The sequence below is a fragment of the Lottia gigantea genome (assembly GCF_000327385.1).
Source record: "Lottia gigantea unplaced genomic scaffold LOTGIsca_139, whole genome shotgun sequence".
NCBI classification, from domain to species: domain Eukaryota; kingdom Metazoa; phylum Mollusca; class Gastropoda; family Lottiidae; genus Lottia; species Lottia gigantea.
Window position 1 is genome coordinate 85,460 of NW_008707601.1, and position 17,666 is coordinate 103,125.

Genomic DNA, 17,666 nt, shown 5'->3' on the forward strand with positions numbered 1-17,666 from the left:
AAGAATACATGATAATTGATTAGAAACACTAATTAATCAAATAGTTTGCTTAATTTGACACTAAAAAATAAGGAAACCCATCTTTAACAGAAACCAAACGGAAATGACGAGAGTCTAAATTCCTAGATTAATAATGACATCCAGATATTGATGCCATCAATGTTCTTGTGGCTCAGTTAAAAAATGTGTTATTTAATGATATCTACTATAATTTATTTTATTTTTATGTTAATTGTATCCTAATATATATTTTAGGTTTGACTGATAGATGTTTTAGCAGCCCGTGTCAGAACGGTGGAGTGTGTACCAATGATATATTCAGTGGTTACGTCTGTAGTTGTCCAACTGGAACAAGTGGAAATAATTGCCAAAACAGTGAGTATTCTTATTGATATTCCACAACATGTCGAATCTTATCTTGCCTCTGATAGATATAGTTGACAGATGCTGCCCCTGAAAACTTGTTACTCTTACCTAGACTAGAAGCCTTTCTTATCTTAACTTGCCTGTGATAGTTATTGTTGATTTTGGTATATAATATGCATTTCTAGGTATAAAATGTAAACTTCTTGGTACTTGATATAAATTTTTTGTTATAAAATGTAAACTTCTTGGTACTTGATATAAATTTCTAGGTATAAAATGTAAACTTCTTGGTACTTGATATAAATTTCTTGGTATAAAATGTAAACTTCTTGGTACTTGATATAAATTTCTTGTTATAAAATGTAAACTTCTTGGTACTTGATATAAATTTCTTGGTATAAAATGTAAACTTCTTGGAATGTGATCTTTTCATGTTGGATGACTACTAGTATAGAAATGTGATTCCATTCTTTTATTATAGTTGTCGGTAGTTCCTGCAGTGCCTTCCCCTGTCAAAATGGTGGAAACTGTAGAAACACTGTCACTGGATACGTATGTACTTGTTTGGCTGGATTCTCTGGTAACGATTGTGAAATTTCTGGTAAGTTTTTCATATCTTTAATTAATCAAATTACCAAACCTCTATTGACTGAGCAAATTAACAAAAAATGATTTATTTCGATATTTTTAAGAGAATTGGAATATCAGCCTCAAAATAGTACTGTTAGTCTTAGAATGTCTTTGCGTTTCCCTCCTAGAAATTTCAACCCCAAAAAGTCACAAATTTTAGCTGATGATGAGCCTCTTTAAAAGCAAATTTGGACATAATGATGTGCTCAGACAAACAGTAGCCTACAATTTTGAGGCTGCTATTCTAATTCTCATCAAAGTAATAGAAAAAATTCAAAAAACCTTTTTACTTTGCTCAGATAATAGGTATGCAAATAATCCTTCGTGCAAACAACGACATTAGCAGTAGCCTATAATGGCCAAATTGTTTGAGATTTAGCATCCTGATTAGTACCACGAACCAGATGGTTCATAAGATCTATACCAACCACTGTTCGTCGAATCAAACGAGACTGATTCGCTCGATGTACACAGCCCTACATCATAGATATCTTGTTTGAATCACGAAATCCGTCCTAGGGATCAAGAAATATGAAAACCATTGTCTTTTTTATCCTGTTATGTTTGTGTTTGTTTTTGCTTTAATTGTGTTTTATTGTACATTATTTTCTAATAAACAGCCTGTATGTATCGTCGTATTTTGTTTATTTTTTATTTGCCGAGGTTGATGTAGATTTGCATGTATTTTGGATTAATACTTGCATGTAATTGTATGTCCCATAATGCTATTTCCTTAAACAAGTGTGTATTTTTCCAATTTTCGATCCATAAATTATCATCTGATTTATGCCATTCATTTCATTTCCCACATTGTATTTGGTAATCTAATGATTTTCCCAGTCTTACATACATGTATTTATAATGCCACCGTTTTGTTCCTTGAATTATTTTGGTAGCCATGCCTAAATTTATTTTCCCCATTTCCTATAATATTATATCATGCAAATCCCATATATGTGTAACGCTCTCCCATTTTCCCATGTTATGTATGCTTCAATGGTGATTTATAAAAGGTATGTTGCTTTTAATTTTTCAAATTCAATGTAAGGTTAAAATTTGAGCCCTTGTGCATGTTTGTCCCTGCATGGTCTAACCAATTATGTTCAGCATGTGTTAGTGTTAAAGGCGGTGCATGTTTGAATATGATCGAATTTTTTATCTGATTGTCAAAGTGATACTTATCAATAAATAGATAATGAATAGATGATGAAATTAATGCGATTTTGATAGTAGCATGTAAAATAAATGTAGTTATTCAGCTGATAGAATTGAATGCAAGATAGGCCTACCTATAGCGATACCTGTATCACTTTTAATTTAAATCCAATGTTCGCCTACAAACCAATCGCCAGATGACTATGAAAGCATGGACTTGATAATGTCGGTATTAGCTACTAGAATGTCAATGACCAGCGAATTAAACTATTGTCAATTCCGTTGGCTACTATCGGTTCGCTATTATTGAATGGTAGAACTGTCGATTGTTGAATTTTTGGTCTGAAAAGTGATACGGGTAGCTAAGTTTGATTTCTGTCAGCTGGTAAAGCTAGTTTCTAGAACAATGTATATGTATCTGTTTGAATTCGAAGTTATAATTTGTATTATTTGTATGATTATTGAATTCGCTCCATCCAAAGGCTAAATTATTCATACTGCCATGTTTTATTCAGATTTACTACCCGTGAAACCAGTAACGCCAACAACGCCACCACCAGAAGTAGATTTCTGTCGAGGTCAACCATGTGAAAATGGCGGTATATGTGAGAATGGTGTCGATACTTTTATCTGTAGGTGTAGGCCAGGATTCTTTGGTATTTTCTGTGAATTTGAAGGAACTATAGACTATTGTCTGAATCACCAGTGTCAGAATAATGCATTATGTGTATCGGAAGAGTTGGGCTATGCCTGTGTTTGTCAGTTTGGATTTTCTGGAGATTTGTGTGAAAACGGTGAGTAGAAGACATATTCTGATTGTAATGGTTTATGTACCTAAATGAAGATCGACAATTGCATAACGCTTAAGGAGATTGAACATATTTGTTCTTGTCTAAGTATGTTTATAGGGAATATTTATAGCTTCTAGTTGCATCACCGTCCGATTCTGTGGTTTCTAAAGTTCCAGAAATCCTTGTGACGTCATCATCGGAAATATAATAAAAGTTATTTAGCGTAATTAGTATATAAGACTTTTTCGTCTTTATAAAACAAACTAACTAAATTTACTCAATGGTGAGTCAGATTTATTATTTGAAGGGACTAATGTAAATGTTCCAGTGCAACCAAACACCGGCTAATTTGAATTCTGTATATATTATTATAGATGTATGTGATAAAAGCACGTGTCAGAATGGTGGATCATGTATCAGACAATCCGTCAGTAATTTCTTTTGTCAGTGTCCACCAAGCTATACAGGCGATGTCTGTCAGACCAGTAAGTTATATTCATTATTATTAGCAAAGGGAGGCAATAACATTTAATAATTTTGATTTGATTTCTGATTTCTCAGTTAGTTATTTAGACCCATAAATCCCGACTTGTTTGCAAAGCTTTAGAAAACTGAAGAATTGATCAATAAAAAGTTTTTACTTTCATTTGCAGCACGCTTGAGCTGAATTCACAGTCATCTTCATCTATTGGCAGCCATCATCTTTAAAATTGAAAATTGTAAATGACTAAAGGGAGACAAATCCATTAAATGACCCTCAGTTTAAATACGAATGTAGTCTGTAGCTTTACCTTATATTTGCAGGAATAACATCATGTGAGAATAACGCCTGTCTAAACGGTGCTACTTGTATTAGTGATGGTGATAGACAATATTCCTGCAATTGTCCTCTAGGTTTTACAGGAGAGTTCTGTGAAAGCAGTAAGTTGATTTTTTATAGTTTTGCCTTCAAAATGCACTGATAAAATCATGCCCGTTATTTACATGCTTTGGGTTTGATTTCTTGTCGCTCTCTGAAGACACCTTGCTTTGTCATTCATAATTTGAATGACCCATAACAACAATTAGAAGCATTGCATATTTCATTTTCTATGTTGTTGGTTTTTGATTTGTTGGAATTTGAACTTCAGAATTTCGGCTTTCTCCATGTATTTTTGATTTTATTTTCATTTTTGAATTTTCACCGAATGTTTTATGATTTCAGCCGGCCAGATAGACTACTGTGTTAATAATATTTGTAATACTGGTGCGACCTGTTTAAACGGTCCAACTAATTATACTTGCTCGTGTCCTTTTGGTTTCTCTGGACCTTATTGTCAAATAGGTAAGCAACTTCTTATCGGAAACCCACGTTTTACATTGTGTATTTGTGATCAGAGGAAAACTGGATCGGATATTTTATTGTTGCATGGACTATCTGAAAAATTACTTACTTCATAAATTTGATTGAGTTTTTTTTAAGTTTTACCGATTCACAGCATTGTGTTGAGGATACTATAGCACTGAAGCTGAAGCGGAAGCTGTTTATCGGATAACCTTTATCACGATGTGGCTGACGTGTCGCCAGAGAGAAAGGACATGCTCTTTTTGAATGACTGACACCTCTCTATGATTGAGTTCGGCTTCTCTTTCAGAGTTTCTACATGGTATACATTTAAATATGTATGTCTATTATATTATATTGTATTTTATAGATAACTGTGCTGGCAACAGATGTACCAACGGTGCTACATGTTTCAGACAAACTGTTGGTTATTACTGCGCATGTCGTACTGGATATACTGGTGATTATTGCCAACAAGGTCAGTTCCCATGATTCAAAATATCGTTCATTAACTTCATTTAGAAATTATCCATCGAAGGTCTCTATGTATATACTATATATTCAGTACAATATAAACTATATATACAGTCTTATATACACAGTACTAAATATACTATATATACAGTACTATATATACAGTACTATATATACTATATATACAGTACTATATATACAGTACTATATATACAGTACTATATATACTATATATTCAGTACTATATATACTATATATACAGTACTATATATACAGTACTATATATACTATATATACAGTACTATATATATAGTACTATATATACTATATATTCAGTACTATATATACTATATATACAGTTCTATATTTACTTTACTATATCTACTATACTATATATACAGTACCCAAGTTTACTATACTATATATACAATATATACTATACTATATATACAGTACTATATTATATACTATATATACAGTACTATATTATATACTATATATTCAGTACTATATCACATACTATATTATACAGTACTATACTATATACTATATATACAGTACTATATATAATATATATAGGCCTACTGTAACAGTACCATATATACAATATATGTAGGCCTACTATATGTACTATATACTAATATGTTTTAATATTTATATTTCTATACTATATACTAAAATACTTTGAATTTGAATTTCATATTGAATATATATACTTGAAAGTTGTTTGTTATGCAATTTGTTCTTATTAAATCATTGACTTTGAAAAAAAAACTTATAAATGAAAAAATAAACTCAATATTTTTCCAGGTACAGACCCGTGTAATAACAACAACTGTCAAAACGGGGGAATCTGTAACGCCAATCCATTTGGAGGTTACGATTGTCAGTGCCCTAGAGGCTATACAGGAACTTACTGTCAGTTTGGTAAGCTTTCAATTTCACATTTCCCTTCATTCCCTATAGATTGTCATTTATAATAACATCTAATGATGTGATCTTATTATAGAATTATTTCTTACTCCAAAATACCATAAACTCATTAAATAACTTGATCATACAAAAAACAAACGTCATGAACGTCATTATTGCTCTCCTATTTTCTAGATTTTGCACGAATATATAATATACTGTATATAATCTAATGGAATTCTTGAAGCATTATTATCAAATATATCTTTGTTTTGCACGAAATGTTCTGATATATGAATAATCCATGTTTTTTCTAAGATTTTTACTAGCCTTCTTTCCAAATATTGTACTCCTCCAACTCTGCAACCAAATTCTGCCAACTCTGCAACCACATTCTGCCAAACCCGCTACCGGCTGTATTCAATGTTGTTAATCTGCATGCACCCCTCACAAATAACTCCAGGTATTGTGGAAGTAGATTAGATTAGATCATGTTAGTTCAACCAGTCAGTTAGTAAGTCTTGATCAACGAGTCCGTCATTAACTCATTCATTTATTTATTTGTCAGTTCCATATTTTTTTCGCCCATTCATTATTATATGCTTAAATAAATGCTTACAGGTAGGTAAAATAAGTATTTATTAAAATGAAGCCAAGCTTTCCCTATATATACATATATTATCAATAACTGCTTCTATACAGCCCTGAATCTGTTCCTCGAAATCCTGAATTAACACAATATCTTTCAGACATTGCAATTCTTTAAATCTTTTAAATCCAGGGATATCAAACACATGGCATCGGATTTTTGAAATTATTTCACTGGGTATAAGATATAGCCTTAAGGATTCATTTTAATATTATAGTCCTGTAATCGAACATGTATTGCGTCCATTTTGGCCAATATTATATAATAATCGCGATGGTTTGGAGATAGTTAAGAGATTTCGAGGAATAGATCTCTGGACTATCAGGTATTGTATCAAGGCTATTTAATATATTTATAATATTAAAGGTAAGTATAGTAGTTGTATTCTTGTTCGTTGGCAATCATTCTTCTAATGCAAGGTTTGGGGATCTCATTCGTTTGGTCTATCGACCTCTTTTATCTGATGTGTATATACAAAAACCAATTAACTAGAACCTTGCATTTGATGAAAAGGCGAGCCTTGGGTGTGAATGGATTTTAAATCTTGCTTCTAATACGCCTACACATGACATGATATAGTCAGAGACACCGGCAACCAATGTCAGCTCAATGAAGCCCAATTCCAAGTTCTTGCCAGTGCGCCCCTTTATGCTGCCTGTGTTTCCGGTGCCCCTTGACATAGTATCTGCATGGTCTACGACAGCTTTGGAACAGACGAGCTTACGAGAAGGTATAACCAACGCATGAAAGGTATGCTTAAGGTAATAACGTGTAGAAATGGGTATTTTGTGAGTAATCTTTGTAGAATTAATTCCAACTCTTGTTAGTCCTATAGTTTATGTGTTTAGTAGAAATGTTTGACGTCTCAGTCGGTTTCAGAGAGTCTACAATCTTTAAAATTTGAAGATTCTGACGATATTAAAGATAACCATATTTGTTAACTTCTTCATTTCCTAAAGTGTCTTGAGTTTTTGTTGGAAAAAGCCAGTGTTTAGCTCTGTATTGGCATACATATTTTTATACTAAATGTATCCTAATAGGTATCCATTTGTCATGTGGACCCTCTAGGACAGTTTGAGACGATGCATTCTTTCTAACAACCTAACTATTCCAGTCTTACTAACAATAGAATGGTAGACGATTCACGACAATGTAATACAGTTTGTAAAGAGTTAGGGACTATCTCATTAATAACAATAACAAGTACTAGTATTGTCCATTTAAACATTGCAGATTGATCCCATCTGGACGCAAACCTTTTGACCAAATTCTCTCACACAAACACTAAAGTGAGAGAAATCGCACTGTGCAGTATGTAAGCTTGTAAGGTTGTGCTGGTCTTGTAAGTGTGTCTGAATAACAGTTTGTTTTCGCCGAGTTCAAGTAGCTGTCTGGAAATCTGAAACACTTTTGACTTCGCTGCATAAAAGACTAACTTGAGATCATGTGGTGATATTTCAAATGATTTGTTAGTAGCTCATTTTAGAATAGTTTATAGCTTCACAAAGTCAAGGCCTTGTTTTGGCTGATTCGAAAAACTAACATTTGTGTCAAACAGTGTGTCTGTGGCCTGATCTTGCATCATTTCTTTAAACTGATCTGAAATCTTTGAGGTGTTTGTTTTAGTTGGTATGAAAATCTAACAGTAGTTGTTGTGTTCATGTGTTCAAATTGGTGTTTAGCTTTTACAAAACAAAGTTTAGAACATGATTGGTATGAGAGACTAACAGTTGTTGTGTCGGTGTGTTCAAGTATATGTTGAAAGGTTATGTCTTGATTGGTAAGAGAGATTAACCTTCCAGATGAAGTCTACTAGTAGAATTGTTTAACACTGTGTTTTGTAGTCATAGTCTTGTAAGTGTTGTGTATTACTAACCAGACTTGAGTTGTTGATTCTCGAGTAGTTCTCACTCTCACCCTCAGTCCAAGATGTTGTATAATATGTTCAGTCCTGTGAAATTTTGATAAACATATCAAACTGTTTATTGTCAAATTTAGTACAGTCCTTGAAATTAGATGTCTGAGATGCAGGGGTTTTCAAACTTTTTCTTTCTATGACCGCTTTCGGGATTTTAAATCAATTGCATTACCCCCGTCCCCCTTATAAATCCTTATTATTGATTTTCTCTTTGGTTTTCTCTGAAATAAGCCTGACTGAATAAAACGACTTTAAATTATAATTCTGCAACAATTTTATGCCCGACTACAAAGCGCCTCATTAGCCGCCTAAAAATTGACAAAATTACTCCCTTGGGGTTACTTACCCACAGGTTGAAAACCCCTGCTGTAAATGTTCTGGTAAAATAGACCATCTTCAGAGGTAACATGTTATATCTCTTGAGGAGAACTGTTAACCATAGTGTTATTGTCATACCTAATATATAGTCTAGTTCATCAGAATCTATAGGTAATACAGACTAACTATCTAAGAGGTAACATCGTGTTTTGTAGTGAATTTTTGTCAATAATTTAGTTTTTGGTCTGGAAAATGCAAGACATTCTTTTCGGCATCTTCACTATGTCAAGCTATTACAAACTTCCTCTTACACCTTGACTGTAATAGCCACATTTCATATATCACGGAAGTTTGTAAATGCAGTGAAATTTTTCCTTTTTCCTTTTGGGTTGTATGCTAGAGAATACAGTCAATTAGATTTATTTACAGACTTACTGTTTCTGATTGGCTGTAATCGCTCCAATCCACTCAAATTGGTGCATTCTGTCATATACAAATAGTGACTATTGCAGTCAAGGTGTAAAACGACGTTCATAATAGCTTGACATTGTGAAGATGTCTTTTTGGTGATTAACTAACTAACTGAAGGTAACATCTTTGTTGTGAGTGTTTAACCGTGTGTTATATATTTTCGAACACAAGTATAATGAGATTCTTTGGTGTTTTGAAAACTAGGTATTTGGTTTTGTTTTGTAAGAAATAGTCAAATTAGTAATCGTCGTATTAGTAAAAGATTGTAAGTGTTAACTGATTTAAGCTTAGATGTGTGTTTTTGAAATACAGAATAGGATGATACATCTCTGGTTTTCTGAAAAACGGTTTGAATAGTTTTCTATTTTCAATCTGACTTTATCGATTATATGACAAACCACCAACTGGAACCTTGTTACAGTAAACAGTAACTATCTAACTATGTACATGAACAATTTGGACGAGACAATGACAATGTTTTCTGGTGTTAACAAAGAAGGATGCTTTATCGCCCATTGACAATACGATTTTAGTAATATTGATCCCGACTTGTAATTTTAAGTTATTTTTGACATATACAGTTTAAGTTTAACTCAAATCATTGTCCAAAATCTCTCGAATCCCACAAAATAAATCCTGATATTTCAAGATCAATATTGATATTTTACCTTATTGTTTGATTTCAGATCCTTGTTTCCTCAACGATTGTGCCGCTGGTTCGACTTGTACCTTCTCTCCCCTAGTCACGGGTTTTACCTGTGTTTGTCCCAATGGATTCACGGGCACTCTGTGTAACCAGGCTGTCAGTAAGTTACCATGGAAACAAAAACAACAACACATGGACTGTTTTGAAACAACAAGATACGAGGGTTTTAAATCAACCAAATTTTCATAATCTATAACTTCCCGGTTTAAACAAAACGCCTCTGAATTTCCCGTCACGTTCATTTTTTTCAAATCACGTGCACATTATCTCGTGACCTAATATCGGTGTCGACGATTGTTTTCCGATGTTGATATCCCAAAAACAGATGAAGATGGATCAAATTTGATGTTTTATGTTGAGGTAAAGAAACACAGTTACTTGATGTAATGAATGTTTTTCTGTTAATTTGTAGAGCAATGCACGAGCAGTACATGTTTAAATGGAGGCACGTGCATATCATCAGGCCTATCCTTCTTTTGTCAATGTCCGTTTGGAATCTCTGGAACACGATGTGAAAACAGTAAGAGAATTAAACTACAAAACTTTTATCTGCACTCTAGATCTCACTACAGCAGCACCAATTTCTTCTTCTCCTTTATTTTGCTTTTTTCATTTCTCCACCATTTGAGTTGTATCGATGTAGCCAGGGTATGGAACTTCTCCTCTAGTAATAGACTAGTTCTCTCTGCTTTTCTCTGTAACTATTTTCATTGCAGGAATTACATCTTTCTATTTTTCGACTTGCAGTAGTACACTCAGTGTATTTTTCTCGCCGTCCGATCTCAAAGCTAAGGTATACATTATACATATTATTCTTATGGTTCAGGTATAAACATATAGTTTACAGGGATAGTTCCAGAAAGGTTGCATGCCGACATTCTTTTAAATTAAAAAGAAAACCACACAGGAATCTTTAACCAGCATAAATAATAATAATACACAAATAAAACATCATTATAATATATTTAGTCAGGTGACATCAATAACAAGTTTAAGTGAACAATATATATAACAGTAACAATAATAATCATACTGTTTCCAGATAACAATATTTGCAACAACAACCCATGTGAGAATTCTGGAAGCTGCTCAGCCAATACTCTAAACGTGAATGGTTTTACCTGTACTTGTGCCGCCGGTTTTACTGGAACTACATGTAACAGTAAGTATTTTAGTGAACGCCCAGAACTAAGAAAACTACACGACCTCATCTTGTATTGCAAAAAAGAAATTAAATGAATGGAGTTCTAAAGCCTACTTCTCTGCACCACGGGCAACACCATGCAGTGTGAAATTTTGCCAGGACAGTGATATTAGCTTACTCTTATTTCGATTTCCACCTGTTGACGTGGCCAGTCTGTGGCACACAGTCCTCGGATTTTTGTCCCAAACGAACGACCAGACCCCTTTCCTCGACCTGCATAACTGACAGAGAAACTGGGGGTTTTCAGGAGAATTGCTGATAAATGATCTTTAATGTGTACAGCATGAATCACACAAGGATAAATCTCTACTGTCCCCACTATTGACTGAACGAAGACTCGATATTAATCTATGGCAAAAATGAACCCTAACTGAACGACAAGCATCAGCTATTTCTGAACTGACAGCTGTTGGAATAATATCCCATCAATTTTTTTTGTTTCCTAATTAATTGATATGTTTCGGCCTGCTTTCTCGTCCTATTACAAAACTGTACATTGTTTTTTTTTTTGATAGTTTTCAATGGATGTGCTAGCGGACCCTGTTTTAATAATGGTGTGTGCCTGTCACCACTAAATCCCATTACAGACGCTTTCAGATGTATCTGTCAGAATGGGTTTTCGGGGGAAAGATGTCAAAGTGAGTAACTGCATTTAATATCTAACTAAGCAAGTTCTGCAAGATCTAAAATAGAAAGTCGAAAACCAGAGTTTAGTTATACGTAAATACTTTTACAAAAGTTGAACCAAAATTCTATTACAAGCTATTGGAAGTTTTTTTTGTTCTGCGAAGCGCTGAACGACCATACTGTAAATTGGCATCGATTATCCTGTCAGTCATCTCATCGAGGGCCACCTGATAGACTCAGAAGTTTAATCTAAATAATGTCTTTCTGTATCTTTCTCTTCTTCAGCCTCACCAAACAATGCATGTAGTGTTAACCCATGTTTAAATAACGGTGAATGTGTAGTTTCTGGAACATCGTTTATCTGTAGATGTCCTACTGGTTTTTCTGGTCCTACTTGTCAAATCTGTAAGTCAAATAATAGTTACATAATTACTATGATAGAACGGGAGTGCTCACACTGCCAAGCCATGATATAAAATTGAGAAATCCACCCCTCTCTTGCTCCCAAGATTTTTGCATGTTATCTTGAGGTTTGATTGGAAGTCGGAAGTGTCTCCGACACGTATAGCAATACGTGATGAAGCGTTGATTAAAAAGGAATGTATTTAGATTGTGTTATCAAACTCGTTCAGTTGTTAATTGCACTCTTAAGACTCTTTCATATTTAAATGTCAACAACTCATCGATCTGAGATCAGTGCTAGACTGTTGTAAATTTTGATTGTCTTAAAATGATTTTGTCACACATTTTAAGACTAAGTTAATTTAGATTGTTAAGAGGTTTTCTAAATTTGTTATCTTCGATTTCAATCTTTCCAAGTTTAAGTCAGACGTCTGTGCTTCCTGCAATTCCACCAAACCTATCACAGAAGCTGCTAATGATATATGAGAACCTTTGAGATCGTGACTTTATGTAATGGAGTTGCAAGAATTGCAAATAGATGCCAACAGTGTCCCTAATACACATAAAAAAATTGAAAACTTTTTTACAATCCCTTAAATTAAATTTTAATTGTTTTTGTAGCTGATACAGTATGTAACCCCAGTCCGTGTCAGAATGGTGGAAACTGTTTCCCTAACGGTAACAGCTACTTCTGTCAGTGCCCTGCTGGATATTCTGGAATTAACTGTCAAACTGGTACGTTTTTTAACCTTTCTATAGTTCTCATCTTCACAACAGTATATAGAAATATTAAATCACAGTGCCCTGGCTTTTGTATATCCCCAGGAGCACCGTCCTCAAGAGCCTTTGACCCTTCGTGCTTCGCCTTGTAAAGACACCTCCCATTGTTGGTGTCATGTGTTTCGCCAGTCAATCATTTTCTTTACCCTCTTCCAAAGTCTTCCAAAGAGGCGTCTTTGAGCCCTAACTGGAGTTGGTACATAATATTAAACGAAACGAAAATTTTGTCTTATTTAGACTGATTAATTGTTGGCGAGGCAGATATAAATACTAATATAGCTCTTTTTATATTTGGAAATGTTGTATATTATTATTTTCAGTCACTAACCAATGCAATACATTACCATGTAAAAATGGAGCCACCTGTTTCCCTAACGGAAATAGTTATTTCTGCCAGTGCCCTGTGGGTTTTTCAGGCACCAACTGTGATGTTGGTAGGTATTAATATTGCTTCTATTGCACAGACTGATTCGCCACATCTTCTCAATGTCAGGCTATTACACACTCTGTTTTATTCCTTGACTGCAATAGCGACCTTTCTTGTATCAGAGATGCGGTGATTTGATTTGATTGTAAGCCAGAATGCTGCGTACAATCCAATCAAATGGCTGCATTTACAAACTATTGAAATATAGCTATTGAAGTCAAGGTATAAGACGAAATTCGTAATGTCTTAACATTGTGATTCGCAGAAACATCATGCTACATTGGGTTTTCTTAAAATTTGTCTCCTCTTAAGACTGTTTTCTTTGAGAAGTTCTAACATAACTTAAATTCAAAGCAAGATCAAGGGGTGTAGGCCACCAAGAAACTCAATCAAAACGAGTATGCCTTATTATAGAAATATTTAACAGTTTACTAGGTCACTATTACAAAGATTACTAATAGTATTTTAGAACCTCTTCGGTGGCTAGGTCATCCAACGGTTTGTTTGAGTGTCTCTCAGGACCGAGACAAGTTTGAAATTGGAATGGTACAATCGTTGCTATGCTACCAGTGCTATCACATTAAACGCCTGGAATAAAAGAAACTTCCATAATCTCTTTCATAATTGTTGATTTAACTTTGATTAATAATTTGAATAATGTTTTGTAGTCATAAATCAAGCTTGTAATAGTGGACCCTGTCGGAACCAGGGTCAATGTTTTAATTTGAACAATGGTGATTTTTTCTGTCAATGTGCAACTGGTTTTACTGGACTAACTTGTGATACAGGTAAGCTTTGCAGCCTCAGTATGTGTATCAGATCACAACTCATCGTCACATGTTTAGCCTTCAAATATAATATGTGTGTCGCGAATTATCCGTGTTTGTAAGTTGAATAGAGTTGAGATTGTATCATATATAGAAAAGCCAGATACATGTATACAATATAAAGTGAAATTGCTTGTTTGAGGTTTTTTCGAAGTTAGTACTTTTGATTACTATTTACATAATACCCGAATCAACCACCAGTAGTGGCGAATCTGTCCCTGACCTACTATTCGATATTGCTGTAAGTGAGATTTGTTGTATTTTCAGTAATATCATCATGTACATCTCTACCCTGTCAGAATGGTGGAGCATGTTTTCCATCCGGAGATTCATATCTCTGCCAGTGTCCTACTGGATTTACTGGTGTGAACTGTCAAACCAGTGAGTTTCGTTTATCTTCAATGTTTTGTACAATCGATTACAGGTTAAACTGGACCCCTGTTGTGTTCGCTTATCGCTACACTAACTTTGGTGCAAAGCTTTAGATGGAATGGCGGACAGAACCTCCTAGAAGCTATATAGATACATTCAAACAAATGATGACGTTCGCCTTCTCATTAGCAAGAAATCTTACCATCATCTCCATGATAATGAAAACGTGAATATAACTTTGTTTTGTTAAATTTTCAGGGATTGTGAATACACCTTGCAACCCAAGTCCTTGTCAAAATGGAGGAACATGTTTTCCAAGTGGTACATCTTACTTCTGTCAATGTCTGGCTGGGTTTTCGGGAAACGAGTGTCAAACAAGGTCCTCTTGCAGCCCCAGTCCTTGTCAAAATGGTGGAACATGTTTTCCGAGTGGTACATCCTATTTCTGTCAGTGTCTAGCTGGATTTTCAGGAAACGAGTGTCAAACAAGGTCCTCTTGCAGCCCCAGTCCTTGTCAAAATGGTGGAACATGTTTTCCGAGTGGTTCATCCTACTTCTGTCAATGTCAAGCTGGATTTACAGGAAACGAGTGTCAAAATGTTTTACCCTGCAGCACCAATCCTTGTCAAAATGGTGGAACCTGCAGTCCTAGCGGAACAAGCTACGCTTGTCAATGTCCAAGTGGATTTTCAGGAACCAACTGTGAAATAAGATCTCCTTGCAACCCCAGTCCTTGTCAAAATGGGGCCACATGTTTTCCGAGTGGCACATCCTACTTTTGTCAGTGTCTAGCTGGATTTTCAGGAAACGAGTGTCAAACAAGGTCCTCTTGCAGCCCCAGTCCTTGTCAAAATGGTGGAACATGTTTTCCGAGTGGTTCATCCTACTTCTGTCAATGTCAAGCTGGATTTACAGGAAACGAGTGTCAAAATGTTTTACCCTGCAGCACCAATCCTTGTCAAAATGGTGGAACCTGCAGTCCAAGCGGAACAAGCTACGCTTGTCAATGTCCAACTGGATTTTCAGGAACAAACTGTGAAATAAGATCTCCTTGCAACCCCAGTCCTTGTCAAAATGGGGCCACATGTTTCCCTAGTGGTTCATCCTACTTCTGTCGATGTCCAGCTGGATTTTCAGGAGACAACTGTGAAGGTAAATGTCTATCATGAATAAATACCGAATAAACGCCATTTGGATCCCCAAAAGAGATGCTGATCATATTCATTACACCAGATATAACATTTTTTGACGAATCAAATAGATTGTAAATCAGTTATAGAGTTCAAATTCAAGTGTGTCCAGAATTAAAGGCGTTCGAAAGTTAAAAAGTCTTTTCTTGAGGCACTGTCTTATATAGAAATAGGAAAAGTAATTCCTAGTCTGAGATATTTTTGAAAGATTGTCGTACATTTCTAGTTACGCGGATACAAATTATTAATAATGCATTTATCATTTTTGTAAGATTCCTTGAGCATTTAATTTCCTTCTTTTGTTTTTATTTGCGACAACTTCATTTCGAATTGATCATATTTATGTTTCAGTTTCACCCTGTGACCGTAACCCGTGTTTATATCAAGGACAGTGTACTGCCAATATCAATCTTATTGGTGGATATGCTTGTAGTTGTCGAAATGGCTACACGGGCACTAATTGCGAAGGTAAATTAAAATAGTTCTTTCATGGTACATAATCTACACAAACTCCTAATATTTCTACTTGTTTTGGTCATCCTCTATGGTAAACTACTTTTTGATATTTACCTCCGTTGTGGTTTATCTCGGTAATTAACTCTTGCATGTCATATTGGCGAAACATTGGTAGCATGATGAAGTACATCAATCATAACTGAGTAAGGATTTCATGATGAAAATTTGTATCAGGTGTCTAGATGGGTAAGCATACCTTGACTCTGGCGCCATCTTTGTTATTAACTCTTGCATGTCACGATAGCGTTGTTATTGATGTATGTCTTTACTGTTTAGTTACTCCGTGTAGTGTAACTCGATGTCAAAATGGTGGAACCTGTTTACTTGATTCAACACTTCTTGCTGGATACAGATGTAACTGCCCCTCAGCATACACTGGTACTCGATGTGAAAGTAAGTAATCTTAGTGTCCTTTTTTTAAAACCAATTTTCTTCTTTTCAAATTTAATTTGATTAAGTTTAAGATGTTGTTTGTGTTTTAGCATCCACGAACCCCTGTTCTGTTAATCCTTGTGCGAATGGTGGAACTTGTCAACCCACTGGAACTACAACAACATCTTTTATCTGTCAATGTAACAATAATTATATCGGTGACAGATGCCAAACATTGAGTAAGTTGATTTATTGTTCTAGGATATTGACTCACCGTTATCAATTATTGGAATTATACTTGTAACCTTTCTTCATATCAAATTGTTTGAAAATAGGATGTTGCGATGTTTTTCTTATACATGTTATAACAAGCCAAATGATTGTGCGATAGTGACACGCTATTCTGATCAATTTACCAAGATAACATGATCTACAGGTGTAATCCGTAAAAAACTGATTTACTTCATGACTTTATAATTCCCTTTTCTCAGACAACACCACAAGTTAACAGGTTGTCTTAATAACAATGGGAACTTATTTCGCCATAATAATGGCGTGTAAATAACCCATGTTTGACTGTGTTTCAGGTCCCGGTGTTTCAGGTCCCTGTGTTAATAACCCATGTTTGACTGTGTTTCAGGTACCTGTGTTAATAACCCATGTTCGACTGTGTTTCAGGTACCTGTGTTAATAACCCATGTTTGACTGTGTTTCAGGTACCTGTGTTAATAACCAATGTTTGACTGTTTTCAGGTCCTTGTATTACTAACCAATGTTTGAATAACGGTCAGTGTATTGTGGATAGTAGTGGAACATTCACTGGTGGATTCAGATGTGCCTGTGTCAATGGTTACTCTGGAAACAATTGTCAAAGTAAGTTATCACTTCTTTATTTCTGTTGTCTGAAGTATATAGCGAGGTTTTCATTGACGGACAACACTCTTGAAAATGAACTAATCTAGGAAGCCGGAGAATACATCTAACACGATTTTAGAATTGAAAGTAGAATAAATTTAAAATTCGTTCCCAAAGGACACATAATTCAAACTAGTGTAAGACTAGACTTCTTCAACCACTTAACATTCTAATATCAATTTTCTTCTGACAATATTCGGATGAGTTGAATAATATACCGGTTTATATAAATATTATATAATATGTCGTCGTTTTTGGGGGGATGTATTGATTATTTGATTATAGTAATAAATCTAGGTCTAATGGTATGTTAAACAATC

The 17,666-nt window shown here is 34.7% G+C and overlaps 2 protein-coding genes across 2 annotated transcripts in view; both read left to right on the forward strand.

Annotated features, from left to right (window-relative positions):
- The window catches only part of LOTGIDRAFT_200309 (hypothetical protein), a gene marked incomplete at its 3' end in the record, with an annotated part of 36,554 nt that extends 30,894 nt beyond the window's left edge, over nucleotides 1-5,660 (forward strand). The window contains exons 15-18 of the mRNA XM_009049556.1: nucleotides 256-375; nucleotides 2,712-2,945; nucleotides 3,747-3,863; nucleotides 5,551-5,660. Of these exons, the coding sequence (XP_009047804.1) occupies nucleotides 256-375; nucleotides 2,712-2,945; nucleotides 3,747-3,863; nucleotides 5,551-5,660 (581 nt within the window). The remainder of the gene's footprint in view (nucleotides 1-255; nucleotides 376-2,711; nucleotides 2,946-3,746; nucleotides 3,864-5,550) is intronic.
- Nucleotides 5,661-6,910: 1,250 nt separating this feature from the next.
- LOTGIDRAFT_238278 (hypothetical protein) overlaps nucleotides 6,911-17,666 on the forward strand; it is a gene marked incomplete at both ends in the record, with an annotated part of 36,918 nt that continues 26,162 nt past the window's right edge. Inside the window, 14 exons of the mRNA XM_009049557.1 lie at nucleotides 6,911-7,031; nucleotides 9,695-9,814; nucleotides 10,127-10,234; nucleotides 10,757-10,876; nucleotides 11,831-11,950; nucleotides 12,569-12,682; nucleotides 13,048-13,161; nucleotides 13,823-13,942; nucleotides 14,249-14,362; nucleotides 14,612-15,505; nucleotides 15,895-16,011; nucleotides 16,336-16,452; nucleotides 16,542-16,670; nucleotides 17,185-17,304. Of these exons, the coding sequence (XP_009047805.1) occupies nucleotides 6,911-7,031; nucleotides 9,695-9,814; nucleotides 10,127-10,234; nucleotides 10,757-10,876; nucleotides 11,831-11,950; nucleotides 12,569-12,682; nucleotides 13,048-13,161; nucleotides 13,823-13,942; nucleotides 14,249-14,362; nucleotides 14,612-15,505; nucleotides 15,895-16,011; nucleotides 16,336-16,452; nucleotides 16,542-16,670; nucleotides 17,185-17,304 (2,428 nt within the window). The remainder of the gene's footprint in view (nucleotides 7,032-9,694; nucleotides 9,815-10,126; nucleotides 10,235-10,756; nucleotides 10,877-11,830; nucleotides 11,951-12,568; nucleotides 12,683-13,047; nucleotides 13,162-13,822; nucleotides 13,943-14,248; nucleotides 14,363-14,611; nucleotides 15,506-15,894; nucleotides 16,012-16,335; nucleotides 16,453-16,541; nucleotides 16,671-17,184; nucleotides 17,305-17,666) is intronic.